Below are 26,793 nucleotides of genomic sequence, written 5' to 3'. Positions count from 1 at the left end.
ACAGAACCCTGACCTGAAGTTCCCGTGTTATGTTCCTACCTGTTGGTTTCATCATGTCAGAGGTATATTAAGAACAGAACCCTGACCTGAAGTTCCCGTGTTATGGTCCTACCTGTTGGTTTCATCATGTCAGAGGTATATTAAGAACAGAACCCTGGCCTGAAGCTCCTAAGTGAAAACGCATCTCATTAAACCCTACCTCGGCTCCCCTACCACTAACTAACACTTATCCAGAGCGACTCACAGTAGTGAGTTCATACATTTTCATACTGGTCCCCCCTGTGGGAATCAAACCCACAACCCTGGCGTTGCAAGCACCATGCTCTACCAACTGAGCCACACAGGACCAAATAACTAACCCTGCCACTAATCCTGACCCTGCCACTAATCCTGACCCTGCCACTAATCCTGACCATAATCCTGACCCTGCCACTTATCCTGACCCTGCCACTAATCCTGACCATAATCCTGACCCTGCCACTAATACTGACCCTGCCACTAATCCTGACCATAATCCTGACCCTGCCACTAATCCTGACCATAATCCTGACCCTGCCACTAATCCTGACCCTGCCACTAATCCTGACCCTGCCACTAATCCTGACCCTGCCACTAATCCTGACCATAATCTTGACCTTGCCACTAATCCTGACCTTGCCACTAATCCTGACCCTGCCACTAATCCTGACCCTGCCACTAATCCTGACCCTGCCACTAATCCTGACCCTGCCACTAATCCTGACCCTGCCACTAATCCTGACCATAATCTTGACCTTGCCACTAATCCTGACCCTGCCACTAATCCTGACCCTGCCACTAATCCTGACCATAATCCTGAACCTGCCACTAATCCTGACCATAATCCTGACCCTGCCACTAATCCTGACCCTGCCACTAATACTGACCCTGCCACTAATCCTGACCATAATCCTGACCCTGCCACTAATCCTGACCCTGCCACTAATACTGACCCTCCTACTAATACTGACCCTCTCTCTCTCTCTGCATAACTGACCCTGCCACTAATCCTGACCCTGCCACTAATACTGACCCTCCTACTAATACTGACCCTCTCTCTCTCTCTCTGCATAACTGACCCTGCCACTAATCCTGACCCTGCCACTAATACTGACCCTCCTACTAATACTGACCCCCTCTCTCTCTGCATAACTGACCCTGCCACTAATCTTGACCCTGCCACTAATCTTGACCCTGCCACTAATCTTGACCCTGCCACTAATACTGACCCTGCCACTAATACTGACCCTGCCACTAATACTGACCCTCTCTCTCTCTCTCTGCATAACTGACCCTGCCACTAATACTGACCCTGCCACTAATACTGACCCTCTTTCTCTCTCTGCATAACTAACCCTACCTCGCTCTCAGTTTTAGTTATGCGCAGAGAATCTCCTAAATGACTCAAATGTGATGTAAATATATTTCCAGGGCTCCAGCAGAGGAGGACTACGACTCTGGTATTGAAGAGGAGAACTGGCCCAGACAGGTGGATGCGGCAGCTAACAACTGATCGGATCTCCCTCCCCCTGTCCAGTCATTCATTTCAACAACTGTCACATCTACAATCATTTAGAACACCTTCTAGAACATTTGGAAGCCAACTGTAGGTTCCTGGAATTCCAGCCCCTGAGCCATCTAAGCAGACCTCCGTCAGGCTCTGTAGACCACTACTAAAACCACACCATAAAACCCTTTCTCTGAGGAAGTGTTTTCATAATGAACAACACGGATTTGAGCTCTAGAAGTACCTTCTTTTTTTTTTTGGTCCTGTGAATTGGACAGTAGGCTAATTATTTAAGTTGTTAGAAAATGAAAATGGACCTGCTATAGTGTATATATTTAAAAATGGTTGGGGTAGGCAGTGTAATTTGTCTGTTCTCTCTCTCCTCTTGTGTTGTGGCGATGACAGATTGAAATGACAATGGAAACAAATTTAACATGACTGGGATCATATTTTACACTTGAAGACTTAACCAGGGCTAGGAATGTTCTGTTTTACTATCAAATCAAAGTTTATTTGTCACGTGCGCTGAATACAACACAATACAGTGAAATGCTTACTTACAGGCTCTAACCAACAGGTGTAGTAGACCTCACAGTGAAATGCTTACTTACAGGCTCTAACCAACAGGTGTAGTAGACCTCACAGTGAAATGCTTACTTACAGGCTCTAACCAATAGTGCAAAAAAAGGTGTTAGGTGAACAATAGGTAAGTAAAGAAATAAAACAACAGTAAAAAGACAGGCTATATACAGTAGTGAGGCTATATACAGTAAGTTGCGAGACTATAAAAGTAGCGAGGCTACATACAGACACCGGTTAATCAGGCTGATTTGAGTTAGTATGTACATGTAGATATGGTTATCGTCAATGTTACATAACAATATACAACTAATGCCCTGACTGTCACCAGCAGACCGGGGTTCAAATACTATTTGAAATTGTTCACATTCATACATACATACATGCATGCATGCATACATACATACATACATGCATGCATACATACATACATACATGCATACATACATACATACATACATGCATACATACATACATACATGCATGCATGCATACATACATACTTTGGAGTGTTTTCTCTGGCCTGCTTAAGAGTACCAGGTGGGTGAGATTTGTACTTTTGGTAATATGCTGTTAGTTCCATTGCAACAGTGAAGTTCAATTGAGCCCAGCTAAAGTATTTGATATGATTTCAAGTAGTATTTGAACCCAGCTCTCTAGATGTATGATATTCCATAATGAGCACGTCATCATTGTGATGTTTTTTTTCCTATGGAGTTAAATTGGTGCCAAAAGTTTTCTGTCAGTAATTTAACTCCGTATTTCGTCCTATCCGCTATTTTAACGGAATTTATAATGAACATAACTGGCCTGTAAATTGTCGGTATTAAAGCTTCAGTTTAGAATCCGTTTGTATCACAGCAACACACCTGTCGTTAGGGGAAACATCATAACAGCGTACTACACCCTACTCCAGCACACTAAACAGAGTGGAGATGCGTTCAAAATGGCACCCTATTCGACCAGGACCTCTGGTTAAAAATAGGGCACTATATAAGGAATAGGCAAGCTTTTTCAGACGCTGACCGTTTGACTTTTTAGTGACTAGTGACTCTTTCTTTTTTTACGTTGAGAATGTTTATTTCTGCAGTGTTGTACCCTCCCCCTTCTAGAAACCCGCTCTCTAGGGAGTGTACCTTTTCAGCTCTCTTTAACCTCACAGGGTTACCTACTGTTAGATCGTTATCTAGCGAGGCAAGGGCTTGATATTCAAAAAGGTTTCAGAGTTGCTGACCTAGGATCAGGTGCTCCCGGTCCATGTAATAGTATTCATTCTGATCTAAAAAGGATAAACTGATCCTAGATTCTTACTCTGATATTCTTTCTGAATGTTTTACTTTGCTCTGTCTGGGTCAAGCTTCACACCCGCCACCCCCGCCACCTCACCTGTAGTAATGCTCCAGTATGTCGTGTTACTAAAATGGTCCCTCAATCACTAGGCACTTCTTCTGCAATTAAGCCTTTTTAACTATTTCTCTCCACACTGAACCATGGCTGTTCTCTGTCGTGTAATGCTGGTATGTGCTATTATAATACAATCACCATAATAATAATACAATTGTTTGTGTTCCTTTTCAGTTCCTTTTATGCTTCTCTTCTCAACGGGCAATCATAATAACATGTAAAAATCTCAATTTATTGATGTGATTGTTTAAATATTATAAATAAAATGTATATCTCTGTACAGAATGATTTGTTGTCTTACATGTTTATAACACTCTCAATGTAGATTGTGTCAAAGCTTCTTTGCGTTGTTTTGTTCAAACTCCATTTTGCAATGCGATACCACTGAGGGGCACCATGACTACCATTGCTATGGCACCATGACTACCATCGTTTACCTCCATGTTAGAGAGCAGAACTGGCCATGTAGTACCATGACTACCATCGCTATGGCACCACTGAGGGGCACCATGACTACCATCGCTATGGCACCCCTGAGGGGCCCCATGACTACCATCGCTATGGCACCACTGAGGGGCACCATGACTACCATTGTTTACCGCCACGTTAGAGAGCAGAACTGGCCATGTAGTACCATGACTACCATCGCTATGGCACCACTGAGGGGCAACATGACTACCATCGCTATGGCACCCCTGAGGGGCCCCATGACTACCATCGCTATGGCACCCCTGAGGGGCCCCATGACTACCATCGCTATGGCACCACTGAAGGGCACCATGACTACCATTGTTTACCGCCACGTTAGAGAGCAGAACTGGCCATGTAGCTCATAAGCAGCTCATGTGTAATCTCTGTGTTGAAAGTGTGTTGTACAACATGTTCCTGTTTCTCAACACATCAGCATTTCTCTAATCCTCTCCTTCCCTCGGACTCCCTGTTACTTTCCAGGAAGACATTGCCAAGAACTGGAGGTTGGGTAAATCGATGGGGTTGGTTTCCCAGACTTGCCTTTTAGTTCTAGACTAAACAACATGTTAAGTGGGGATTACAGGGAAACGGCTATCGTGTGAAAATGGTGTTTTACTGAGAAGGAATTCAAAATCCCTTTTTAAACTGTTGAATTCCAGGAAATGTTGATACATCTCTCAAATGGTCACATAATGCACACATACTGTTACCAGGCTGGTTAAATAAGAATAGTTAAAGAGATCCTGTATACCCCCCCCCCCCCCAGGGCCAACGTCATGACACCCCTCCCTGGAAAATAAACCATCATAGATATATACATCCTGGGTTCCATCCCAAAACGATCTGAATACTTATGGAAATATGATTATATATATATATATTTTTTTTTAGAAATTAGCAATTAAAAAAAATCTAAACCTGTTTTTGCTTTGTCATAATGGGGTATTGTGATGTCATTATGGGGTATTGTGATGTCATTATGGGGTATTGTGATGTCATAATGGGGTATTGTGTGTAGATTGATGAGGGGGAAAAACAATTTAACCCATTTTAGAATAAGGCTGTAATGTAACAAAATGTGTAAAAAGGGAAGGAGTCTGAATACTTTCCGAATGCACTGTACATCATTAAAGGTAGCTAGCCCCCCCAGGTAGCCCCCCCTCCTCTCTGATTCCGAGGGGTTGGGTTAAATGTGGAAGACACATTTCAGTTGAATATGTTCAGGTTTACAACTGACCAGGTATCCTCATTTCCCTTCGTGGTTTCCACTCCATCCAAGGGTAGTTCTCAGTAATGAGGGTGTCAACAACGGCACATCCGATGATGTCAGACAGGACAGGGGCTTATAAGTGATCAAGAGAATTAGCTCGTGTGTTGATACTTAGGCTATTTATCCAGATATAAGTCATTCAGCGTACACCTGTCCTGTCAACACTTTACACACACACGGTGGACTGGCGAGACAACACTTTTCCAAAGGGGAGGTGAGTGAGTACTGCCTGTGAAAAATGCAAAAGAATGTGTGTGTGATCAATAATTTAAGATAACTGCCATCTATTACTATTGATTGCTGCCTTCACTGGCATCATAACATTCACCTGACAGAATTTGCTATTTCAATTAATTTCACCAAGGAATTGAGTACTACTCTAGCTTTGCCCTATGCTGTGTGTGTGTGAGTGCGCGTGCATCTTTGTGTGCGTGCGTGCCTGTGACTGTGTTGTTTTATTTAAATGTGTGTTTGTGTGTTGTATATTTAAATGTGTGTGTGTTGTTTATTTAAATGTACGTGCGTGTGTGCCTTCATGTTGTTCCCTGAGTTTTCTATGTAAATGTATGGGTGTGTGGGTTTTCTTGTTCTGGGTATACAGACAGGATGACCACTCTAGAGGAGGTTCCCTTTAAGAGCCCTCTGGGGCCACTACAGGAGCTGGGGCCCCTGGGAGGAGAGATAGAGCTGGTTACGGCCCCAGAGTTCACCATACCAGACCACCTCCAAATACTACAAGACACTGAGGTTAGTTACATGGCTTTGGTAGGCTATGTGATATTGTTTTGTGATAATGCTGGCAGGTACCCTAGATATTGGGGCTTGGGGCTCCCCAATGGCGCAGCGGTCTAAGGCACTGCATCTCAGTGCTAGAGGCGTCATTAAAGACCCTGGTTTGATTTCAGGCTGTATCACAACCGGCCGAAATTGGGAATCCCATAAGGTGGCTCACAATTTGCCCAGTGTCGTTCGGGTTAGGGTTTTGCCGAGGTAGGCTGTCATTGTGAATAAGAATTTGTTCTTACCTGAGTTGCCTAGTTAAATAAATAAAAATAAATCAATAAAAAATATTATAGTTGGGCCAGCAACTGAAGCGCAGGGTTCGATTGCCGAGTCCATCAAAAACATATTTGGTGGGATTCTAGGTAGCCTATTTTAAAATTTCCTGCCATTGTACCTTTTGAGCAAGACACTTAAACTGACAACAATGGACCAAAAAAAAGTGTTCTTCTTCAGTATGAGTTCACCTTAGAGAACTGGGTGATGTCTGCGCTCCATGGAGGATGCTGCCGACCCTGGGATGCCCCGCCCCCATCCTGTCCTCCGTACTGGCTCATGTTTTCCAGTCCCCAGGAGAGGCGCTCGGCCAGCAGGTGTTTTTGTGTTCTTCGTTTATCTCTTTTATTGTCTAAAATAATTAAAAGTTTAATCACACGAATTTAGCCTGGGTCCCAGATTTGTTTGTGCTGTCTTAATTTCTATCGTTTTACTGTAAAGTGTGTTGTAGTTTTAAATGCACTGTAAATAAAGTTTTATTTTATTTAAGGTGGAACAGTGATCTGCGGGGCTCTGCTCTCCGACCAAGGAGCCACAGCCTAAGCTCTGTGGACACACGTCACCTTAACCACCACCCTCAACCCCACCCCCACCACCGCTGCCAGCATAGCCACCGAAAAATCAAGTTAATGGTCTCCGACTCGGAAGACGAAGCTGGCTACTCAGAAGACGACGAGGGCTCCTCCACTGAAGATAACGCCTCAGACTCAAAGACACACCGTGGAGCCTATCACGGTGGTGAACGGCCTCCGTCGCAAAGCTCTGCACCAAAACACCCATTATCCAGAGTCAAAGACCACCATGTCGGATCTTCAGGATCTTCCTCGGCTCATCACCACTCTAACCAGCCTTCCACTGGTGGTGAACGACCACGGTCGCAAAGCTCTGCACCAAAACACCCATTATCCAGAGTCAAAGACCACCATCTTGGATCTTCAGGCTCTTCCTCGGCTCATCACCACTCTAACCAGCCTTGCACTGGAGGTCGAGGCTACCAGGGTCGCAACAGGAGGGCCAACTCTTCCTCCGTCCTGGACTGCAGGAGGCAAGGGTCATTCACCGGGCTCAAACAGGAGCAGGGGCGTACCATCAGCCCACTTTGCCATGGTCAGGACAGCAGTCCCCAGTGCCATGGCGATCAGAGGCCCTGCAGGAAGGATTTCAGAAGCCAGCAGCAGGTGGCATCGTCCCCTGGCCTGGAAGAGTCTTTTGTGCGGGCCGGTAGCCCTCAGTGCCATGGTCAGGCCAGCAGTCCCCAGTGCCATGGTCAGGCTAGCAGTCCCCAGTGCCATGGTCAGGCTAGCAATCCCCAGTGCCATGGCGATCAGAGGCACTATAGCAGAAAGAGGCAGCGTTCTTTGTGGTCAACGGGAAGGAAAAACTCTGTGACCCCACAGCAGCCACAACGACCCGCTTCAGCTGGCCCTGAAATCAAGAACAACAGGCAGACTGTAAGTATAGCCTATTCCCAGGTCTGTGTGGCTAGTGTTGTTGTTAGGTCAAAACATGACATCCCTCTGCTCTGTGATAGACTGGACAGACACAGACACCTTATACGGTTGTATTAGGGGATAGGATTCCATTCCAATTCCATTTCAATTACACCTTGGGCTACATTTGACATTTTGGCAGACGTTCTTATCCAGATGGTTATCAACATACATGTAACATATCACACTTATAGTAAGTACTTTTTCCCTTAATAAAATAGTTAACATCAGTCGGTGCTATTATGGAAAGACAAGTGTGAGTGTTTTTGTTTGTTTGTTGGTCAATTCAGGAAGTAAACTAAAACCCCACCCAGGCTACTTAACCTTACTCTAGCCTGTCACTCTTCTTCCTTTTAGACTCTGCGTCCGCGTAGCTCACACGGCATTGGCTGTGACTCATCTGCAGAGTTGCTGACGGCCCTAAGTCAGGAAGAGAGAGAGCTACTGGAGGCCATCACTGAGCAGGGCTACCCTCTACACACTGCCATCCTGGCTTTGCAGAAGACTGGCCACCGCAACCCACAACAGGTAGTTTTACTTACCCATGCTGTGACATGACAACAACCCTAGTGGTCTTGGAGGGAGGAGGGGGGGGGTCAGTCTTGAGGTCAGAGAGTAATCAGATGGTTGAATTCCAGGGCTGACAGGAAAAATCTTGGCGGTGCCACCTACCTACCTACCTACCTACCCACCCACCCACCCACCCACCTACCTACCTATTGCCCTATTGCGGTCCTACCTACCTACCTACCTACCTATTGCCCTATTGCGGTCCTACCAACCTGCCTACCTACCTACTGCCCTATTGCGGTGCCACCTACCTACCTACCTACCTACCCACCCACCTACCTACCCACCCACCCACCCACCTACCTACCTACCTACCTACCTACCTACCTACCTACCTACCCACCCACCTACCTACCCACCCACCTACCTACCTACCTACCTACCTACCTACCTGCCTATCCACCCACCCACCCACCTACCCACCTACCTACCTACCTATTGCCCTATTGCGGTCCTACCTACCTACCTACCTACCTACCTACTGCCCTATTGCGGTGCCACCTACCTACCTACCTACCTACCTACCTACCTACCTACCTACCTACCTACCCACCCACCCACCCACCTACCTACCTACCTACCTACCTACCTACCTATTGCGGTGCCACCTACCCATCCACCTACCTACCTACCTACCTGCCTACCCACCTACCTACCCACCCACCTACCTACCTACCTACCTATTGCGGTGCCACCTACCCATCCACCTACCTGCCTACCCACCCACCTACCCATCCACACACCCACCTACCCATCCACCCACCTACTTACCTACCCACCTACCTACCTATTGCCCTATTGCGGTGCCACCCACCCATCTACCTACCCACTTACCCACCCACCTACCTACCCACCTACCTACCTATTGCCCTACTGTGGTGCTAACTACCTACCTACCTACCTACCTACCTACCTACCTACCTACCTACCTACCTACCTACCTACCTACCTACCTATTGCCCTATTGCGGTGCTGCCTACCTAACTACCTGTTGCGGTGCCACCTACCTATTGCCCTATTGCGGTGCCACCTACCTATTGCCCTATTGCGGTGCTACCTACCTATTGCCCTATTGCGGTGCCACCTACCTATTGCCCTATTGCGGTGCCACCTGCCTATTGCCTTATTGCGGTGCCACCTGCCTATTGCCCTATTGCGGTGCCACCTACCTACCTACCTACCTATTGCCCTATTGCCCTACTGCGGTGCCACCTACCTACCTACCTACCTATTGCCCTATTGCGGTGCCACCTACCTATTGCCCTACTGCGGTGCCACCTACCTATTGCCCTATTGCGGTGCCACCTACCTATTGCCCTACTGCGGTGCCACCTACCTATTGCCCTATTGCGGTGCCACCTGCCTATTGCCCTATTGCGGCGCCACCTGCCTATTGCCCTACTGCGGTGCCACCTGCCTATTGCCATACTGCGGTGCCACCTACCTACCTATTGCCCTATTGCGGTGCCACCTACCTACCTATTGCCCTATTGCGGTGCCACCTACCTATTGCCCTATTGCGGTGCCACATACCTATTGCCCTATTGCGGTGCCACCTACCTATTGCCCTATTGCGGTGCCACCTACCTACCTACCTACCTATTGCCCTATTGCGGTGCCACCTACCTATTGCCCTATTGCGGTGCCACCTACCTATTGCCCTATTGCGGTGCCACCTACCTATTGCCCTATTGCGGTGCCACCTACCTACCTATTGCCCTATTGCGGTGCCACCTACCTATTGCCCTATTGCGGTGCCACCTACCTATTGCCCTATTGCGGTGCCACCTGCCTATTGCCCTATTGCGGTGCCACCTGCCTATTGCCCTACTGCGGTGCCACCTACCTACCTATTGCCCTATTGCGGTGCCACCTACCTATTGCCCTATTGCGGTGCCACCTACCTATTGCCCTATTGCGGTGCCACCTACCTATTGCCCTATTGCGGTGCCACCTACCTATTGCCCTATTGCGGTGCCACCTACCTACCTACCTATTGCCCTATTGCGGTGCCACCTGCCTACCTATTGCATTTAACCCAGAGATAGATTTAAGAAGACCACGTTTTTATATTGTACTTGTTCACCCCTTCTGTCATATTCACCTCTAAGGTCCTGTTTTCCTTCACAGATCCTGAGTTACCTGGTTGCCAGTGACCGTCTGTGTGCGCTGGGCTACGAAGAGGCTCAGGTGGAGGAGGCCATGGAGATGTTCCAGAACTGTGAGAGCAAGGTGAGCTTGTCAATACGTAGAGCAAGGTGAGCTTCTCAATATGTAGAGCAAGGTGAGCTTCTCAATACGTAGAGCAAGGTGAGCTTGTCAATACGTAGAGCAAGGTGAGCTTGTCAATACATAGAGCAAGGTGAGCTTGTCAATACGTAGAGCAAGGTGAGCTTGTCAATACGTAGAGCAAGGTGAGCTTGTCAATACGTAGAGCAAGGTGAGCTTGTCAATACGTAGAGCAAGGTGAGCTTGTCAATACGTAGAGCAAGGTGAGCTTGTCAATACGTAGAGCAAGGTGAGCTTGTCAATACGTAGAGCAAGGTGAGCTTGTCAATACGTAGAGCAAGGTGAGCTTCTCAATACGTAGAGCAAGGTGAGCTTCTCAATACGTAGAGCAAGGTGAGCTTGTCAATACGTAGAGCAAGGTGAGCTTGTCAATACGTAGAGCAAGGTGAGCTTGTCAATACGTAGAGCAAGGTGAGCTTGTCAATACATTGAGCAAGGTGAGCTTGTCAATACGTAGAGCAAGGTGAGCTTGTCAATACGTAGAGCAAGGTGAGCTTGTCAATACATAGAACAAGGTGAGCTTGTCAATACGTAGAGCAAGGTGAGCTTGTCAATACGTTGAGCAAGGTGAGCTTGTCAATACGTAGAGCAAGGTGAGCTTGTCAATACGTAGAGCAAGGTCAGCTTGTCAATACGTAGAGCAAGGTGAGCTTGTCAATACGTAGAGCAAGGTCAGCTTGTCAATACGTAGAGCAAGGTGAGCTTGTCAATACGTAGAGCAAGGTGAGCTTGTCAATACGTAGAGCAAGGTGAGCTTGTCAATACGTTGAGCAAGGTGAGCTTGTCAATACGTAGAGGAAGGTGAGCTTGTCAATACGTAGAGCAAGGTGAGCTTGTCAATACGTAGAGCAAGGTGAGCTTGTCAGTACATAGAACAAGGTGAGCTTGTCAATACATATTCTAAAGGATTCTACACATTCTAAATGATTGAATTTGAATTCCATTTCTGTTGCTGCTAATATCAAAGCAACTGCAATTTTTTGCTGTGAAAGTATTGGGCCAGGTTTCCCTGACACAGACGAATGACTCTATTTATTATTATTTATTTATTATGTTTTTACCTTTATTTAACTAGGCAACTAGGCAGGTCAGTTAAGAATAAATTCTTATTTTCAATGACGGCCTAGAAACAGTGGGTTAACTGCCTTGTTCAGGGGGAGAGCGACAGATTTTTACCTTGTCAGCTGGTGGGGATTCGATCTTGCAGCCTTTCGGTTACTTGTCCAACGCTCTAACCACTAGGCTACTTGCCGCCCCTATTCAAGCTGAAGCATTACAGATTCCATGATATAAATGTAAAGGTAGTTTTCCGACATAAGCAGCGTTTACCTTGACTGCAGTCTCCGCTAAAGCGGGAACACTGCCTTTACATTTCCAACACGCCGTAGAGCTGAACGTCTGCGATGTGGATTGATTAGGGCTTGATTCAATCAAATCAAATTGTATTTTGTCACATGCTCTGAATACCATGAAATGCTTACTTTTACAAGCCCTTAACCAACAATGCTTAAAAGAGTTTTAAGAAAAAAACAAGTGTTAAGTACAAAATTTGAAATAAAAGTAACAAATAATTAAACAGCAGTAGTACAATAACAATAGCGAGGCTATATACAGTCGTGGCCAAAAGTTATGAGAATGACACAAATATTAATTTTCACAAAGTTTGCTGCTTCAGTGTCTTTAGATATTTTTGTCAGATGTTACTATGAAATACTGAAGTATAATTACAAGTATTTCATAAGTGTCAAAGGCTTTTATTGACAATTACATGAAGTTGATGCAAAGAGTCAATATTTGCAGTGTTGACCCTTCTTTTTCAAGACCTCTGCAATCCACCCTGGCATGCTGTAAATTAACTTCTGGGACACATCCTGACTGATGGCAGTCCATTCTTGCATAATCAATGCTTGGAGTTTGTCAGAATTTGTGGGTTTTTGTTTGTCCACCGCCTCTTGAGGATTGACCACAAGTTCTCAATGGGATTAAGGTCTGGGGAGTTTCCTGGCCATATGGACCCAAAATATCGATGTTTTGTTCCCCGAGCCACTTAGTTATCACTTTTGCCTTATGGCAAGGTGCTCCATCATGCTGGAAAAGGCATTGTTCGTTCTTTAAGAGGAGCCTCTTACAGGTCTGTGAGAGCCATAAATCTTGCTTGTTTGTAGGTGACCAAATACTTATTTTCCACCATAATTTGCAAATAAATTCATAAAAAATCCTACAATGTGATTTTCTGGATTTTTTTTCTCATTTTGTCTGTCATAGTTGAAGTGTACCTATGATGATAATTACAGGCCTCTATCATCTTTTTAAGTGGGAGAACTTGCACAATTGGTGGCTGACTAAATACTTTTTTGCACCAATGTACATGTAGGTAGCGATATTAAAGTAACTTTTGCATGGATAATAACAGAGAGTAGCAGCAGCGTAAAGGGGGAGGGGGGGGCAATGCAAATAGTCTGGGTAGTCATTTGATTAGATGTTCAGGAGTCTTATGGCTTGTGGGTAGAAGCTGCTTAGAAGCCTCTTGGACCTGGACGTGGCACTCTGGTACAGCTTGCCGTGCGGTAGCAGAGAGAACAGTCTATGACTAGGGTGGCTGGAGTCTTTGACAATTTTTAGGGCCTTCCTCTGACACCGCCTGGTATAGAGGTCCAAGACAACAGGAAGCTTGGCCCCAGTAATGTACTGGGCCGTTCGCACTACCCTCTGTAGTGCCTTGGTGCAGTTGTAGAACCTTTTGAGGATCTGAGGACCCATGCCAAATCTTTTCAGTCTCCTGAGGAGGAATAGGTTTTGTTGTGCCCTCTTCACGACTGTCTTTGTGTGCTTGGACTATGTTAGTTTGTTGGTGATGTGGACACCAAGGAACTTGAAGCTCTCAACCTGCTCCACTACAGTCCTGTCGATAAAAATGGGGATGTGCTCTGTCCTCCTTTTCCTGTAGTCCACAATCATCTCCTTAGTCTTGATCCCGTTGAGGGAGAGGTTGTTGTCCTGGCACCACATGGCCAGGTCTCTGACCTCCTCATTTAATGCTGTCTCGTCGTTGTTGGTGATCAGGCCTACCACTATTGTGTCATCGGCAAACTTAATGATAGTGTTGGAGTCTAGCCATACCTGGCCGTGCATTCATGAGTGAACAGGGAGGACAGGAGGGGACTGAGCATGCCCCCCAGAGGGGACCCCATGTTGAGGATCAGCGTGGCAGATGTTTTGTTACCTACCCTTACCACCTGGGGGCGGCCTGTCAGGAAGTCCAGGATCCAGTTGCAGAGGGAGGTGTTTCATCCCAGGGTCCTTAGCTTAGTTATAAGCTTTGAGGGCACTAGGGTGTTGAACGCTAAGCTGTAGTCAATGAATAGCATTTCTCACATAGGTGTTCCTTTTGTCCATGTGTGAAAGGGCAGTGTGGAGTGCAATATAGATTGCATCATCTGTGGATCTGTTGGAGCGGTATGCAAATTGGAGTGGGTCTAGGGTTTATGGGATAATGGTGTTGATGTTAGCCACGACCAGCCTTTCTAAGCACTTCATGGCTACAGATGTGAGTGATACGGGTTGGTAGTCATTTAGGCAGGTTACCTTAGTGTTCTTGGGCACAGGGACTATGGTGGTCTGCTTGAAACATGTTGGTAGCCAGTGTAGTGAGTCAAAACTTTTGGTTCTTGTCAAGATTCTAGCCGCCGTATTTAGCACCAACTGAAGTTTATTTAGTGCTTTATCCAGGTAGCCCAGAGAGTATAGCATTGTAGTAGTCTAATCTAAAAGTGATAATAGCATTGATTAGCTTTTCTGCATCAAAATGTTTCAGGTTTTTGCAATGTTACGAAGATGGAAAAAAACTGCCCTTGAAATATTATTGATATGTTCGTTAAAATATAGATCAGGGTCCAGAGTAACGCTGAGGTCCTTCAAAGTTTTATTTGAAACGACTGCATAACCATCAAGATTAATTGTCAGATCAAACAGCAGATCTCTTTGTTTCTTGGAACCTAGAACTAACATCTCTGTTTTGTCTCGAGTTTAAAAGTAAAACATTTGCCACCATCCACTTCCTTATGTCTGAAACACAGGCTTCCAGGGCAGGCAATTTTGGGGCTTCACCATGTTTCATCGAAACGCACAGATGTGTGTCGTCCGAATAGCTGTAAAAGTTGTCATTGTGTTTCCGAATGACATCACAAAGAGGTAGAATGTATAGTGAAGACAATAGTGTTCCTAAAACGGAACTTTGTCAGAAGACAAACCATTCACAGAGACAAACTGATATCTTTCCGACAGATAAGATCTAAACCGGGCCAGAACTTGTCCGTGTAGACCAATTTGGGTTTCCAATCTCTCCAAAAGAATGTGGTGATCAATGGTATCAAAAGCAGCACTAAGGTCTAGGAGCACGAGGACAGATCCAGATCCTTGGTCTGATGCCATTAAAAGGTAATTTACCACCTTCACGAGTGTGGTCTCAGTACTATGATGAGGTCTAAAACCAGACTGGAGAGTTTCGTATACATTAGTTGTCTTCAGGAAGGCAGTGAGTTGCTGTGCAACAGATTTTTCAAAAAATGTTGAGAGGAATGGGAGATTCGATATAGGCCAATAGTTTGAAAAAAGATCTGGGTCAAGGTTTGGCTTTTTGAGGAGAGGCTTTTATTACTTCCACTTTTAGTGAGTTTGGTACACATCCAGAGGATAGGGAGCCATTTATTATGTTCAACATATGAGGGCCAAGCACAGGAAGCAGCTCTTTCAGTAGTTTAGTTGGAATAGGGTCCAGTAGGCAGCTGGAAGGTTTAAAGGCCATGATTATTTTTGTGAATGTGTCGAGAGATACAGGATTAAAAAACGTCTCCATTGCAGACTCAGAACAACTGAGTTTTTGAGAAATATTTCAATTCAAAGAGGAGTCCATAATTTGCATTCTAATGATGATGATCTTTCTGTCGAAGAAGTTCATGAATATATCACTGCTGAATTAAAAAATATTCTCTCTTGGGGAATGCTGCTTTTTAGTTAGCTTTGAGACAGTATCAAAAAATACATGTTGGATTGTTTTTATCCTCCATCAGGTTGGAAAAGTAGGCTGATCGAGCAGCAGTGAGGGCTCTTCGATATTGCACGGAACTGTCTTTCCAAGCTAGTCAGAAGACTTCCATTTTGGTGGAGCGCAATTTCCAGTCCAAGTTTTTGGAAGCTTGCTTCAGTGCTCGGGTATTTTCTGTATAGGATTTCTGTATTTCTTTTGACAAATGTTTTTTTGTTTTTAGAAGTGCGACTGCATCTAGGGTATTATGCAAGGTTGAATTTAGATACTCTGTTAGGTGATTAACAGATTGTTGTACTCCGATGTCCTTGGGTAGGTGGTGGAAGTCTGGAACGGCATCTCGGGAATCTTAGTGTTGTCTGAGAATTTATAGCTCAGCTTTTGATAATCCCTGGTTGGGGTCTGAGCAGATTATTTGTTGCTGCGATTGCAAACATAAGAAGATGGTTTTCCAGGATTATGAGGAAAAACATTTACATCGACAATATTTCATCCACCTCTCAAAACTAGATCCAGCGTTATGACTGTGTTAATGCGTAGGTCCGGAGACATGTTGGACAAAACCCACTGAGTCAGTGGTGACGCCGAAAGCCATTTGGAGTGGGTCTGTGGAATTTTCCATGTGAAAATTGAAGTCACCAAAAATGTTAATATTATCTCATATTTACTACTAGATCCAATCGGAATTCAAAGTGATTGATTATGCTAAATAGATTTCATGACTAGAAGCTTAAAATATTAAAGTCTTTTTTTTGTCAATTGAAATTTTCTTTCAGAAATATTAGCTACACCTCCGACTGTGGGATTGCATAGGGGATATGATCACTAGTGTAACCAGGAGGAGAGGCCTCATTAAACACAGTAAATTCATCAGGCTTAAGCCATGTTTCAGTCAGGCCAATCACATCAAGGTTATGGTCAGTGATTATGACTGACTATAACTACCTTGGCAGTGAGTGATCTAACGTTAAGTAGAAGTCAGGGATCAAACATTCATTTGTCCTATTTTGAAATGTGAGTTATTATCACAATCTCTTTCAATAATGACAGGAAATGGAGGAGGTCTTTATTCCAGTGAGATTTCTAAGGTGAACACCGCCATGTTCGCCATGGTCGCAATTGTAAATGAGAACTTGTTCTCAACTTGCCTACCTGGTTAAATAAAGGTGAAATAAAAATTTAAAATAAAAAAAAAAAAAAAAATGTTAAGTTAATGGGGATAGCTGAGCTGACTACACTGACTGTGCTAGTGGTAGACTCCACTAAGCTGACAGGCTGGCTAACAGCCTGCTGCCTGGCCTGCACCCTACCTCATTGTGGAACTATAGGAGTTAGAGTCCTGTCTATGTTAATAAATAAGATGAGAACGCCTCTCGAGCTTGGATGGAGTTCGTCAGTCCTAAGCAGGCCAGACTTGGTCCTGTTTGTGGGGGAATCCCAGAAACAGGGCCAGTAAATCTACACATTCTATCTTTTGGGAGGATCAGAAAAACGTTTTCACCCAGCGATGGAGTTGTGAGACTGCTGTAGAGCTCATCACTCCCCCTAAATGGGAGGGGGCCAGAGACTCTGCTGTAGAGCTCATCACTCCCCCTAAATGGGAGGGGGCCAGAGACTCTGCTGTAGAGCTCATCACTCCCCCTAAATGGGAGGGGGCCAGAGACTCTGCTGTAGAGCTCATCACTCCCCCTAAATGGGAGGGGGCCAGAGACTCTGCTGTAGAGCTCATCACTCCCCCTAAATGGGAGGGGGCCAGAGACAATGACTTGATGCCAACACATCTTTCTAGCTAAGTTACACTCTGAAGTTATGTGGCGCTTGGTGACCTCTGACTGTTTCATCCAAACAGCGTTGGCGTTGACGCGGATAACAATATCCCTGTACCATCAACACCGCCAGTTTTAGCCTCAGCCAACACCATCTTCAGATTAGCCTTTACGTTGGTAGCCTTGCCCCCTGGTAAACAATGTATGATATTTTTGTATTCTCATATTGCGGGCAATGGAGTTGTCAATGACTAGTGTTTTCAATTAGTCAGAGCTAGTGGTGGGAGGCTTCGGAGGCTCAGACCCCGTAGCCGGTGGAGTAGAGACCTCAGAGAGCTAGGGAGAAGGTATAATGTGACTTAGCTTATTTTGGGGGAGGAGGTCCTGCCAGGGTTGCCAGGTCTAGCTAAAATTTCTCACCTAATGACCGCTCAAACCCCGCCCAAAAGGCTTGAAAAGTAGCCCCATTTTTTTTGTTCACAGCAAGAGAGTTGCCAAATTTAGACGACAAAGCCTTTTTCCATAACATTATTGAGCCAATTATAGAAGGAATATCGTTGTAACTCGTAACGGCGTTAGAAGCAAAATGAGGTTATCCTCAAAATAATAATTCTTGCGACTTATGACATGAGAAAAGATCATTTGCCCTTATTAAACTCGCCAGATCATTTGCCCTTATTAAACTCGCCAGATCATTTTCCATCAATGGAGGGCGACTTAACTCACTTGACTGCTATGATTAAGCAATAAGGCACACATGGGTATGGTATATGGCCAATATACCACAGGCTTTGTAAATACATTTGATTGATTGATCCAGGCACTTTGCTAAGGGCTGTTCTTATGCATGACACAACACGGAGTGCCTGGATACAGCCGTTAGCCGTGGTATATTGGCCATATACTACAACCCCCCGGGGTGCCTTATCGCTATTATAAACTGGTTACCAATGTAATTAGAACAGTAAGAAGTCATTTTTTGTCATACCCCTGGTATATGGTCTCATATACCACGGCCTTCAACCAATCAGCATTCAGGGCTCGAACCAGGTTTATAATTGTAAATAAATCCCCTTCGCGCATGTGCATAACTATATATATATATATATATATATATAGAAACCTGGTTCGAGCCCTGAATGCTGATTGCTATATATATATATATATATATAAACCTGGTTCGAGCCCTGAATGCTGATTGCTATATATATATATATATATATATATATATATAAACCTGGTTCGAGCCCTGAATGCTGATTGCTATATATATATATATATATATATATATATATATATATATATAAACCTGGTTCGAGCCCTGAATGCTGATTGGTATATATATATATATAAACCTGGTTCGAGCCCTGAATGCTGATTGGTATATATATATATATATATCCAACAGAGTTTGAGTGATAAAAGTTGGACAGAGAAATTCAAAATCTCTGAAATGTTTTGCTATTTTCTGGCAATTGTGTTGTTATTATGTTTCAGATGTTAAGTTTGTAAACCGTTATAAAAGGCCCATTTGCAAGATGGACTTCTTATTTCAATAGGCTACAGATAAAAAAATCTGGGTTTATGATTGTAATTCAATTTTGCCATGGTTTGCTTAGATAAAGGCAGGGAACCTATAGCCCCTGATAGGCCTCTACATCTAATTGCAGATAGCCTGCAGTGGTCTAGAAAAGATTTAGGCTAGATGTGAACTGAAAAGATTTAGCAGCTTGCTTAGTTCAAATGAACATACTCATTTATTCAACATGAATAGCGATTGAAGTGCTTGTGTTTCCCAATAGCCTGCTGGAATAGGCTACTGAGGATGGGGTCATAATTTCAATCACTGAATAAAATATTAATTATATGTATTTGAACTGAATATGCTTGTCAACAACAGCCAGTGTTTAAAAAAATTAAAAAAAAAACGTTTTTACCTGTAGCCTAATCTGACTACTGTTACCTTCGATCTAATGCATTCTAACAACTGATCGGCAAATGTGATTAAGATTGGATAACTTCCCATGTAATTAACTAAACATGCCATTAATTATTGCATAATAACACTAGGCTACAACAACAAACTGAAGTTATAGGCTATTTATTCAAGTGTTTTGCCAACTCAAGGTAGGCTACACAAATTGATTTGCAATAAATGAATAAGCTACTTGATGGCCAACGGAGGCAAATGTGTCATTCTCCACATTTAATGTCAGTTTCATTCAGCACTTTCCCCATAAAAAGAACCACGCGTGGGAGTTCCATAACTTCTATTTAAAAAATTCCACTCGGAAAGCCCCCAAAACCCAAGAACGGAGCATACATAAAACACTTCGCCATAAAACACAATACCGTTTTCTTTAAGCAAAGTCAACATTAGAATCCACCTCAGAGGGAATTTATGTAATGCGCCCAGTCGTTTTCCAGCGCTCTGTCTCCATTATTTCTTGATGCACATCAGTTCTAGCGTATTAATATGTTTTATGGAAAAAGGGTTGGAAATAGGAGTCTCCATAATGACAATCTAAATAGCCTAATTACCTACAACTGGTAAACAGTTGTCACGACGTGCTTCTCTCTCTCCTCTCGCTCAAATGACTCAGCCAAAAGCTGTAGTGCTCTCTCAACACACACACACACACACACATTCACTCCTCTATCTCCCCAACACTCACGCACTCTGCAACAGCCTGCCTCGCCGCCTGACAGTCAGCAGCAGGTGACAGTGAATTATATATATTTTTAAAGAGAAATGACATGGCGGCCGCGATGCAACTTAGAAATAACCCCAAAACCCGCAACCCTCGACCAATACATTTTCACCAGCGACTTCGTTTTCTAAATAGCCCAAATTCCAGGAAAACCACACTGGGTCCTGCAAAAATCTAGATAATGTGTTCGGGGTGAAACAGTTTAATAATTAATCAAAGTGGCGTGTGAGGACAAAACTAAGACCTTGGTCAACTTGTTAAATACAGAGTTTAATTAAATAGTTAAGAGTAAAAAGCATAGCGAATGTTTCGGCGGGATCGGAATTGTCAAATCCATACCGAAAGCAGACATTGGCTGCCATGAGTCGCATTAACAGAAATCCCATGCAGCCTTGTTTACACGTTTGAACACTGGAATGTGAGATGTGATCCATGACTCGATTATGATGATATAAATCCTCATGATTTAATTTCATGATTTTTCAATTTGAGAATATTTATATAGCCAACACTGGGGCGGGCGGGTGTGGCTTCGCGACAATGACATAATAGCAGCTGCTCACCGATTTGATAGTTCCGCATCCTACGTCACAACATTCATTATGCAGGTGTCTGCTATCGCTTGATCCGATTAAATCTAGAAGCCTAAACCTGGTCTCGGACAAAAAGCACTTTCAATATAAAAGGCTACTCTCCTCGATGTTATCTTCACAAATAATCCTGATAGGTATCAGTCTGGTGTTTTCAGTAATGATTTTAGTGATCACTGTTTTACAGCCTGTGTTCTAACGGCTGCTCAGTGAAACGACCTGTCCTGATTTGTCATAGACACTTGCTAAACAACTTTAATGAGCAAGCCTTCCTTCATGAACTGGCCTCTGTAAAATGGTATAGAATCAGCTTGATCCCCTCTGTCGAAGACCCTTGGACCTTATTTTGTTATATTTTCAGTGGTATTGTTACCAAACACACCCCCATGAAGAAAATGAGAGTTAAAAACAGGTTCAGCCCCTGGTTCGACCGTGACCTGGCAGAGTTACTCCACCTCAAGAATTACATTTGGCGAAAGGCTCTCACGCATACTAAGGTTGACTGGCTCTCGTTCAGGCAAATGAGAAATAAGTGCACTCAGGCTATCCGGAAGGCCAACGTTAGTTACTTTAAGGAGCAGTTCTTTCTCTGTGGGTCTAACCCCAAGAAGTTCTGGAAAACAGTTAAAAACCTGGAGTATAAATCCTCCTCCTCACAGCTGCCTGTGTCCCTTAATGTTGATGATGTGGTTGTTACTGACAAGAAGCACATGGCTGAACTCTTTAATCACCACATTAAGTCAGTATTCCTATTTGACTTAGCCATGCCTCCTTGCCCGTCCAACATTTCCTCATCTCCCACCCCTTCTAATGTGGCTATCCCCCGATGCTTCTCCCTCTTTTCCCTCTGCCCCACTACAAAGTTTCTCCCTGTAGGCGGTCACTGAGACCGAGGGGCTAAAGAAGCTCCTCAAACTTGACCCCAAAAAACATCTTCTTTAAGGTTGCTGCCCCTATCGTTGACAGGTGCTGGTGTAGTACTAGTAGCAGTGATACCAGTAGAGCTGTTATGTGTCTCTATGGACGCGGGCCTTACTTTTGATTTTTTTAACCTTTTATAAATTTTCGAGTACACGGAATGAGCAGTAGCTATGTTTGGCTACACACGGACCATTAGTGAAATTCCCGCGAGAGAGTAACGGTTAATGTGATTAGATGTTAATTATTTGACAATACTAGTTGGTTTTAATTTTATTTTTGGCAGTAAAACGAGGCTACTCAGGCGAGGGGGAAAAAAACTCACCCAAACGTATAGCCCTGACTGTATGGATTGTTTGAAAATGTAAAAAAATAAATATATATATATTATTTTTTACACTTAAAAATAAATGTGAATAATTTTTATTTGGTGTACCCCCGACGACATTGTGAAACCCCAGTTTGAGAATACCTGCTCTATCGTAATCGCTCCTCTTTCACGCCAGCTGCCAAACTAACCCTGATTCAGATGACCATCCTACCCATGCTAGATTACAGAGACATAATTTATAGATCGGCAGGTAAGGGTGCTCTCGAGTGGCTAGATGTTCTTTACAATTCGGCCATCAGATTTGCCACCAATGCTTCTTATAGGACACATCACTGCACTCTATACTCCTCTGTAAACTGGTCGTCTCTGCATACCCGTCGCAAGACCCACTGGTTGATGCTTATCTATAAAAAAACCCTTAGGCCTCACTCTCCCCTATCTGAGATATCTACTGCAGATCTCATCCTCCACATACAACACCCGTTCTGCCAGTCACATTCTGTTAAAGGTCCCCAAAGCACACACGTCCCTGGCTCGCTCCTCCAAACACTCAAACTGGACAGTTTTATCTCCATCTCTTCATTTAAAGACTCAATCATGGACACTCTTACTGACAGTTGTGGCTGCTTTGCGTGAAGTATTGTCTCCTCTACCTTCTTGCCCTTTGTTCTGTTGACTGTGCCCAATAATGTTTGTACCATGTAGTGTGTTTGGTCCTATATTTATTTATTTTTAATCCCAGCCCCCGAAGGAGGCCCTTTGCCTTTTGGTAGACCGTCATTGTGAATAAGAATTTGTTCTTAATAATTGACTTGCCTAGTTAAAGGTTAAATAATCGTTTTTCCATTGAGGATCTTTATTGCAAGACTAGGCATAAACTGGGTAGGGGAAACCAGCCCATAAATGCAAAATCTTGCAAACGTTAATTACATTTTGTTTAATGCCACTCCATAATGAATTCTTATTCCAGGCTGGTGAGTTCCTGCAGCTCCTGGCTCAGTTCAATGAGATGGGCTTCCAGCAGAGTGCCATCAAAGAGGTTCTACTGGTCCACGAGAACCACAGGGAGAGGGCCCTGGAGGATCTAATGACACAGCACAACTAATGGCTGTTATACAAGAGGTTCTACTGGTCCACGAGAACCACAGGGAGAAGGCCCTGGAGGATCTCATGGCTGATATGAGAGGTTCTACTGGTCCCCGAGAACCACAGGGAGAGGGCCCTGGGGGATCTCATGACACAGCACAACTAATGGCTGTTATACAAGAGGTTCTACTGGTCCACGAGAACCACAGGGAGAGGGCCCTGGAGGATCTCATGGCTGATATACGAGAGGTTCTACTGGTCCACGAGAACCACACGGAGAGGGCCCTGGGGGATCTCATGGCTGATATACAAGAGGTTCTACTGGTCCACGAGAACCACAGGGAGAGGGCCCTGGGGGATCTCATGACACAACAGAGGGCTCTATTTATTCTGTAATCGCAGAAATTCAAATTGAGGGCAATGTTCCCACATTCACGGTAAACGCTGCAGATTGTCGGCTTAATCGGAAAATAATGCTTCAGTGATACAGATTAAATAGAGCCCATTATACCGCTGATAAATGTGCAGCAATATAGTAACCTTTTAAATGGGTCATGTTCACTAGGGCACACTGTAGCATAACATTTTGAAACACAAAACAAAAGTGTGTGGCAGTCCTTTTATGAACACAGCCATGGGGTTTTACTCCATCAGAATATGGATATGATGGATTATTGATTTGTGAGTAAACATTTATTTTCACGCCGACTGCCTTGACTTTTTTTCACAATACTGTAAAAACATTAAGACAACAGAAATGGATGCTCATTTGGAAATATTTAATTACGGTTTGCAAATCATCAACAGTCAAGGAGTATGCCTTTGCGATGTCACAGTGGTACCCCCCCCCAAAATGGAAAAGGTGACTGAAAATGTAGTGTAAAGCCAATGTTTATATGGCAGAATGATCATCATTTGCTACAAGCCCCCCATAAGAAGTACAAAAATGTACTCTACTACCAACATGGATGATTAAAAAAATAATAAATTGGGAGTGCTATATAGAGGATGTTAAAAGTTGAATGAAAACTGTTTTTCCAGGTCTAGCAAGTCCTCCCAATGTTTCATTCAGCTCAGAGATCAGAGAAGAATGAATATAATACAAATCTTCGGACAAATGAGTCGAGTTCAGTACATTCAGTAGGTGTTGACATCTCCATGTAGAAATGGGACACAGACAATATAAACTGGGAAGACCTGAGGCCAGAAAGTATAGTTCAGAGCCCTCAGAGAGATGGAGGAGTCGGGATCACGGTAGTCGTTCAGAGATGGAGGATTCAGGATCACGGTAGTCGTTCAGAGATGGAGGATTCAGGATCACGGTAGTCGTTCAGAGCCCTCAGAGAGATGGAGGATTCAGGATCACGGTAGTCGTTCAGAGAGATGGAGGATCACGGTAGTAGTTCAGAGCCCTCAGAGAGATGGAGGATTCAGGATCACGGTAGTAGTTCAGAGCCCTCAGAGAGATGGAGGATCACGGTAGTAGTTCAGAGATGGAGGATTCAGGATCACGGTAGTAGTTCAGAGCCCTCAGAGAGATGGAGGATCACGGTAGTAGTTCAGTGCCCTCAGAGAGATGGAGGATCACGGTAGTAGTTCAGAGATGGAGGATTCAGGATCACGGTAGTAGTTCAGAGATGGAGGATTCAGGATCACGGTAGTAGTTCAGAGATGGAGGATTCAGGATCACAGCAGTAGTTCAGAGCCCTCAGAGAGATGGAGGATTCAGGATCACGGTAGTCGTTCAGAGCCCTCAGTGAGATGGAGGATTCAGGATCACGGCAGTAGTTCAGAGCCCTCAGAGAGATGGAGGATCACGGTAGTAGTTCAGAGCCCTCAGAGAGATGGAGGATTCAGGATCACGGTAGTAGTTCAGTGCCCTCAGAGAGATGGAGGATCACGGTAGTAGTTCAGAGCCCTCAGAGAGATGGAGGATTCAGGATCACGGTAGTAGTTCAGAGATGGAGGATTCAGGATCACAGCAGTAGTTCAGAGCCCTCAGAGAGATGGAGGATCACGGTAGTAGTTCAGAGCCCTCAGAGAGATGGAGGATTCAGGATCACGGTAGTAGTTCAGAGATGGAGGATTCAGGATCACGGTAGTAGTTCAGAGATGGAGGATTCAGGATCACGGTAGTCGTTCAGAGCCCTCAGAGATGACGACAAGTGAAACCTCAGCAGTGCTAGAAGAACATTTGAGCTGAGAGACTCCGAGAGAGGGGTGCAAGTTCCTGTTCTCATTGCAGTTACATTCAGTAGGTGTTAACAGATTCCCTTCATCTGGACATGCAGAAATGGACCCGGACAGAAACCGTCAGATGATTCAGGGTCAGGTGTGGTTCTGTCTGATCCTTCAGCTCAGAGACGAGTGCCAGTAGAGTTCAGATGTCCTGTCTTGACATTAGATTTGGAAGCTTTTGAGAGATCTCGCTGGAGGAGGAGGAGAATAAAAAGTTACTAATACAAAAATGCAGTACATACTGGTCCTGTACGTTACACGAGGACAAAACACAGGAAGGAAAATCTGTCTTGGAGAAGGTGAGTGGAACATCCCTTTAACTTCCTGTGCAGTGTGCAAAAAAAAAACAAACCCAGAAGGTTATTGTAAATGTGAAGAGGGATAGAAGACACAGAATAACATGGCTAGGTGACAATAGTTTAACTAAAAACCTTGTGATAAAAGTCCATATGAAAACCCAGCAACACGGCCCAGTTCAACAGTGTACGTTTGATCTTCAATGTGAATATTGTTCCTCACAAGATGGTTAGGCCAACCGAATCGGACCAGGCTCTCGGTTGCACTCCGTTAGTCAAAGCTGAAAAGTAGGCATAACTTCAGCATGCAACCTTGGTTAGCAACTTAGCATGGTGAGCCTCACTGATTGTTACGGTGTCAAGTAAATGTCCAATCATACAGACCTGGTAATGGCGGTGGATTCAATGTTGACAAAATCCTTCTAAAATAGAATGTAGAGTTAGACGGTCAGAGGAAACCTATTACCTATTCATGACAGCTTGCTTTCACTTAAAGGAAAAATTCACCTAAAACCACATATTCCTCTAATTTAGTGTCAAATGTTTATTTATCTAGGCAAGTCAGTTAAGAACCAAATTCTTATTTACAATGACGGCCAATTGTGCGGCCGCCCTATGGGACTCCCAATCACGGCCGGATGTGATACAGCCTGGATTCGAACCAGGGACTGTAGTGACACCTCTGAGATGCAGTACATTAGACAGCTGCACCACTCGGGAGCACGATTAAAGAATATAGCAAAAAAAAAAAGATTGTCTTATTGGAGAGAAGACATCTTCCCGAGTTATGACATCAGCCAGTATTGAAATCTGACATGTATGATAGACGTTTTAATGATCTAAGCGTTGTATTCCTATTAACTTCCTGTGTAGAGAGATACTTCCTATTAACTTCCTCTGTAGAGAGAGACTTCCTGTGTAGAGAGAGAGACTTCCTATTAACTTCCAGTGTAGTGAGAGACTTCCTATTAACTTCCTCTGTAGAGAGAGAGACTTCCTATTAACTTCCAGTGTAGTGAGAGACTTCCTATTAACTTCCAGTGTAGTGAGAGACTTCCTATTAACTTCCTGTGTAGAGAGAGAGACTTCCTATTAACTTCCAGTGTAGTGAGAGACTTCCTATTAACTTCCTCTGTAGAGAGAGAGACTTCCTATTAAC

The 26,793-nt window shown here is 44.2% G+C and overlaps 1 protein-coding gene, 1 non-coding gene and 1 pseudogene across 2 annotated transcripts; 2 read left to right on the top strand and 1 right to left on the bottom strand.

The window, feature by feature from the left end:
• Positions 1–270: 270 nt before the first annotated feature.
• On the bottom strand, positions 271–348 carry trnaa-ugc (transfer RNA alanine (anticodon UGC)). Its single transcript has one exon. It is a non-coding gene; the product is annotated as a tRNA-Ala (tRNA).
• A 1,101-nt stretch (positions 349–1,449) lies between these two features.
• Positions 1,450–2,477, top strand: LOC139400580 (ATP-dependent Clp protease ATP-binding subunit clpX-like, mitochondrial pseudogene; annotated as a pseudogene).
• A 2,903-nt stretch (positions 2,478–5,380) lies between these two features.
• Positions 5,381–23,484, top strand: LOC139400579 (uncharacterized). Its single transcript, XM_071145349.1, has 7 exons — positions 5,381–5,463; positions 5,851–5,996; positions 6,486–6,622; positions 6,796–7,756; positions 8,153–8,323; positions 10,496–10,597; positions 22,985–23,484. Exons 2-7 carry the CDS (start codon positions 5,856–5,858, stop codon positions 23,117–23,119), a joined length of 1,647 nt encoding a protein of 548 aa, XP_071001450.1. The 5' UTR covers positions 5,381–5,463; positions 5,851–5,855; the 3' UTR covers positions 23,120–23,484.
• The last annotated feature ends 3,309 nt before the right edge of the window (positions 23,485–26,793 follow it).

The sequence above is a fragment of the Oncorhynchus clarkii genome, unplaced genomic scaffold (assembly GCF_045791955.1).
Source record: "Oncorhynchus clarkii lewisi isolate Uvic-CL-2024 unplaced genomic scaffold, UVic_Ocla_1.0 unplaced_contig_13848_pilon_pilon, whole genome shotgun sequence".
NCBI lineage: Eukaryota > Metazoa > Chordata > Actinopteri > Salmoniformes > Salmonidae > Oncorhynchus > Oncorhynchus clarkii.
Note: the sequence above shows the minus strand (reverse complement) of the source record. Positions and strands in the feature narration are given on the sequence as shown.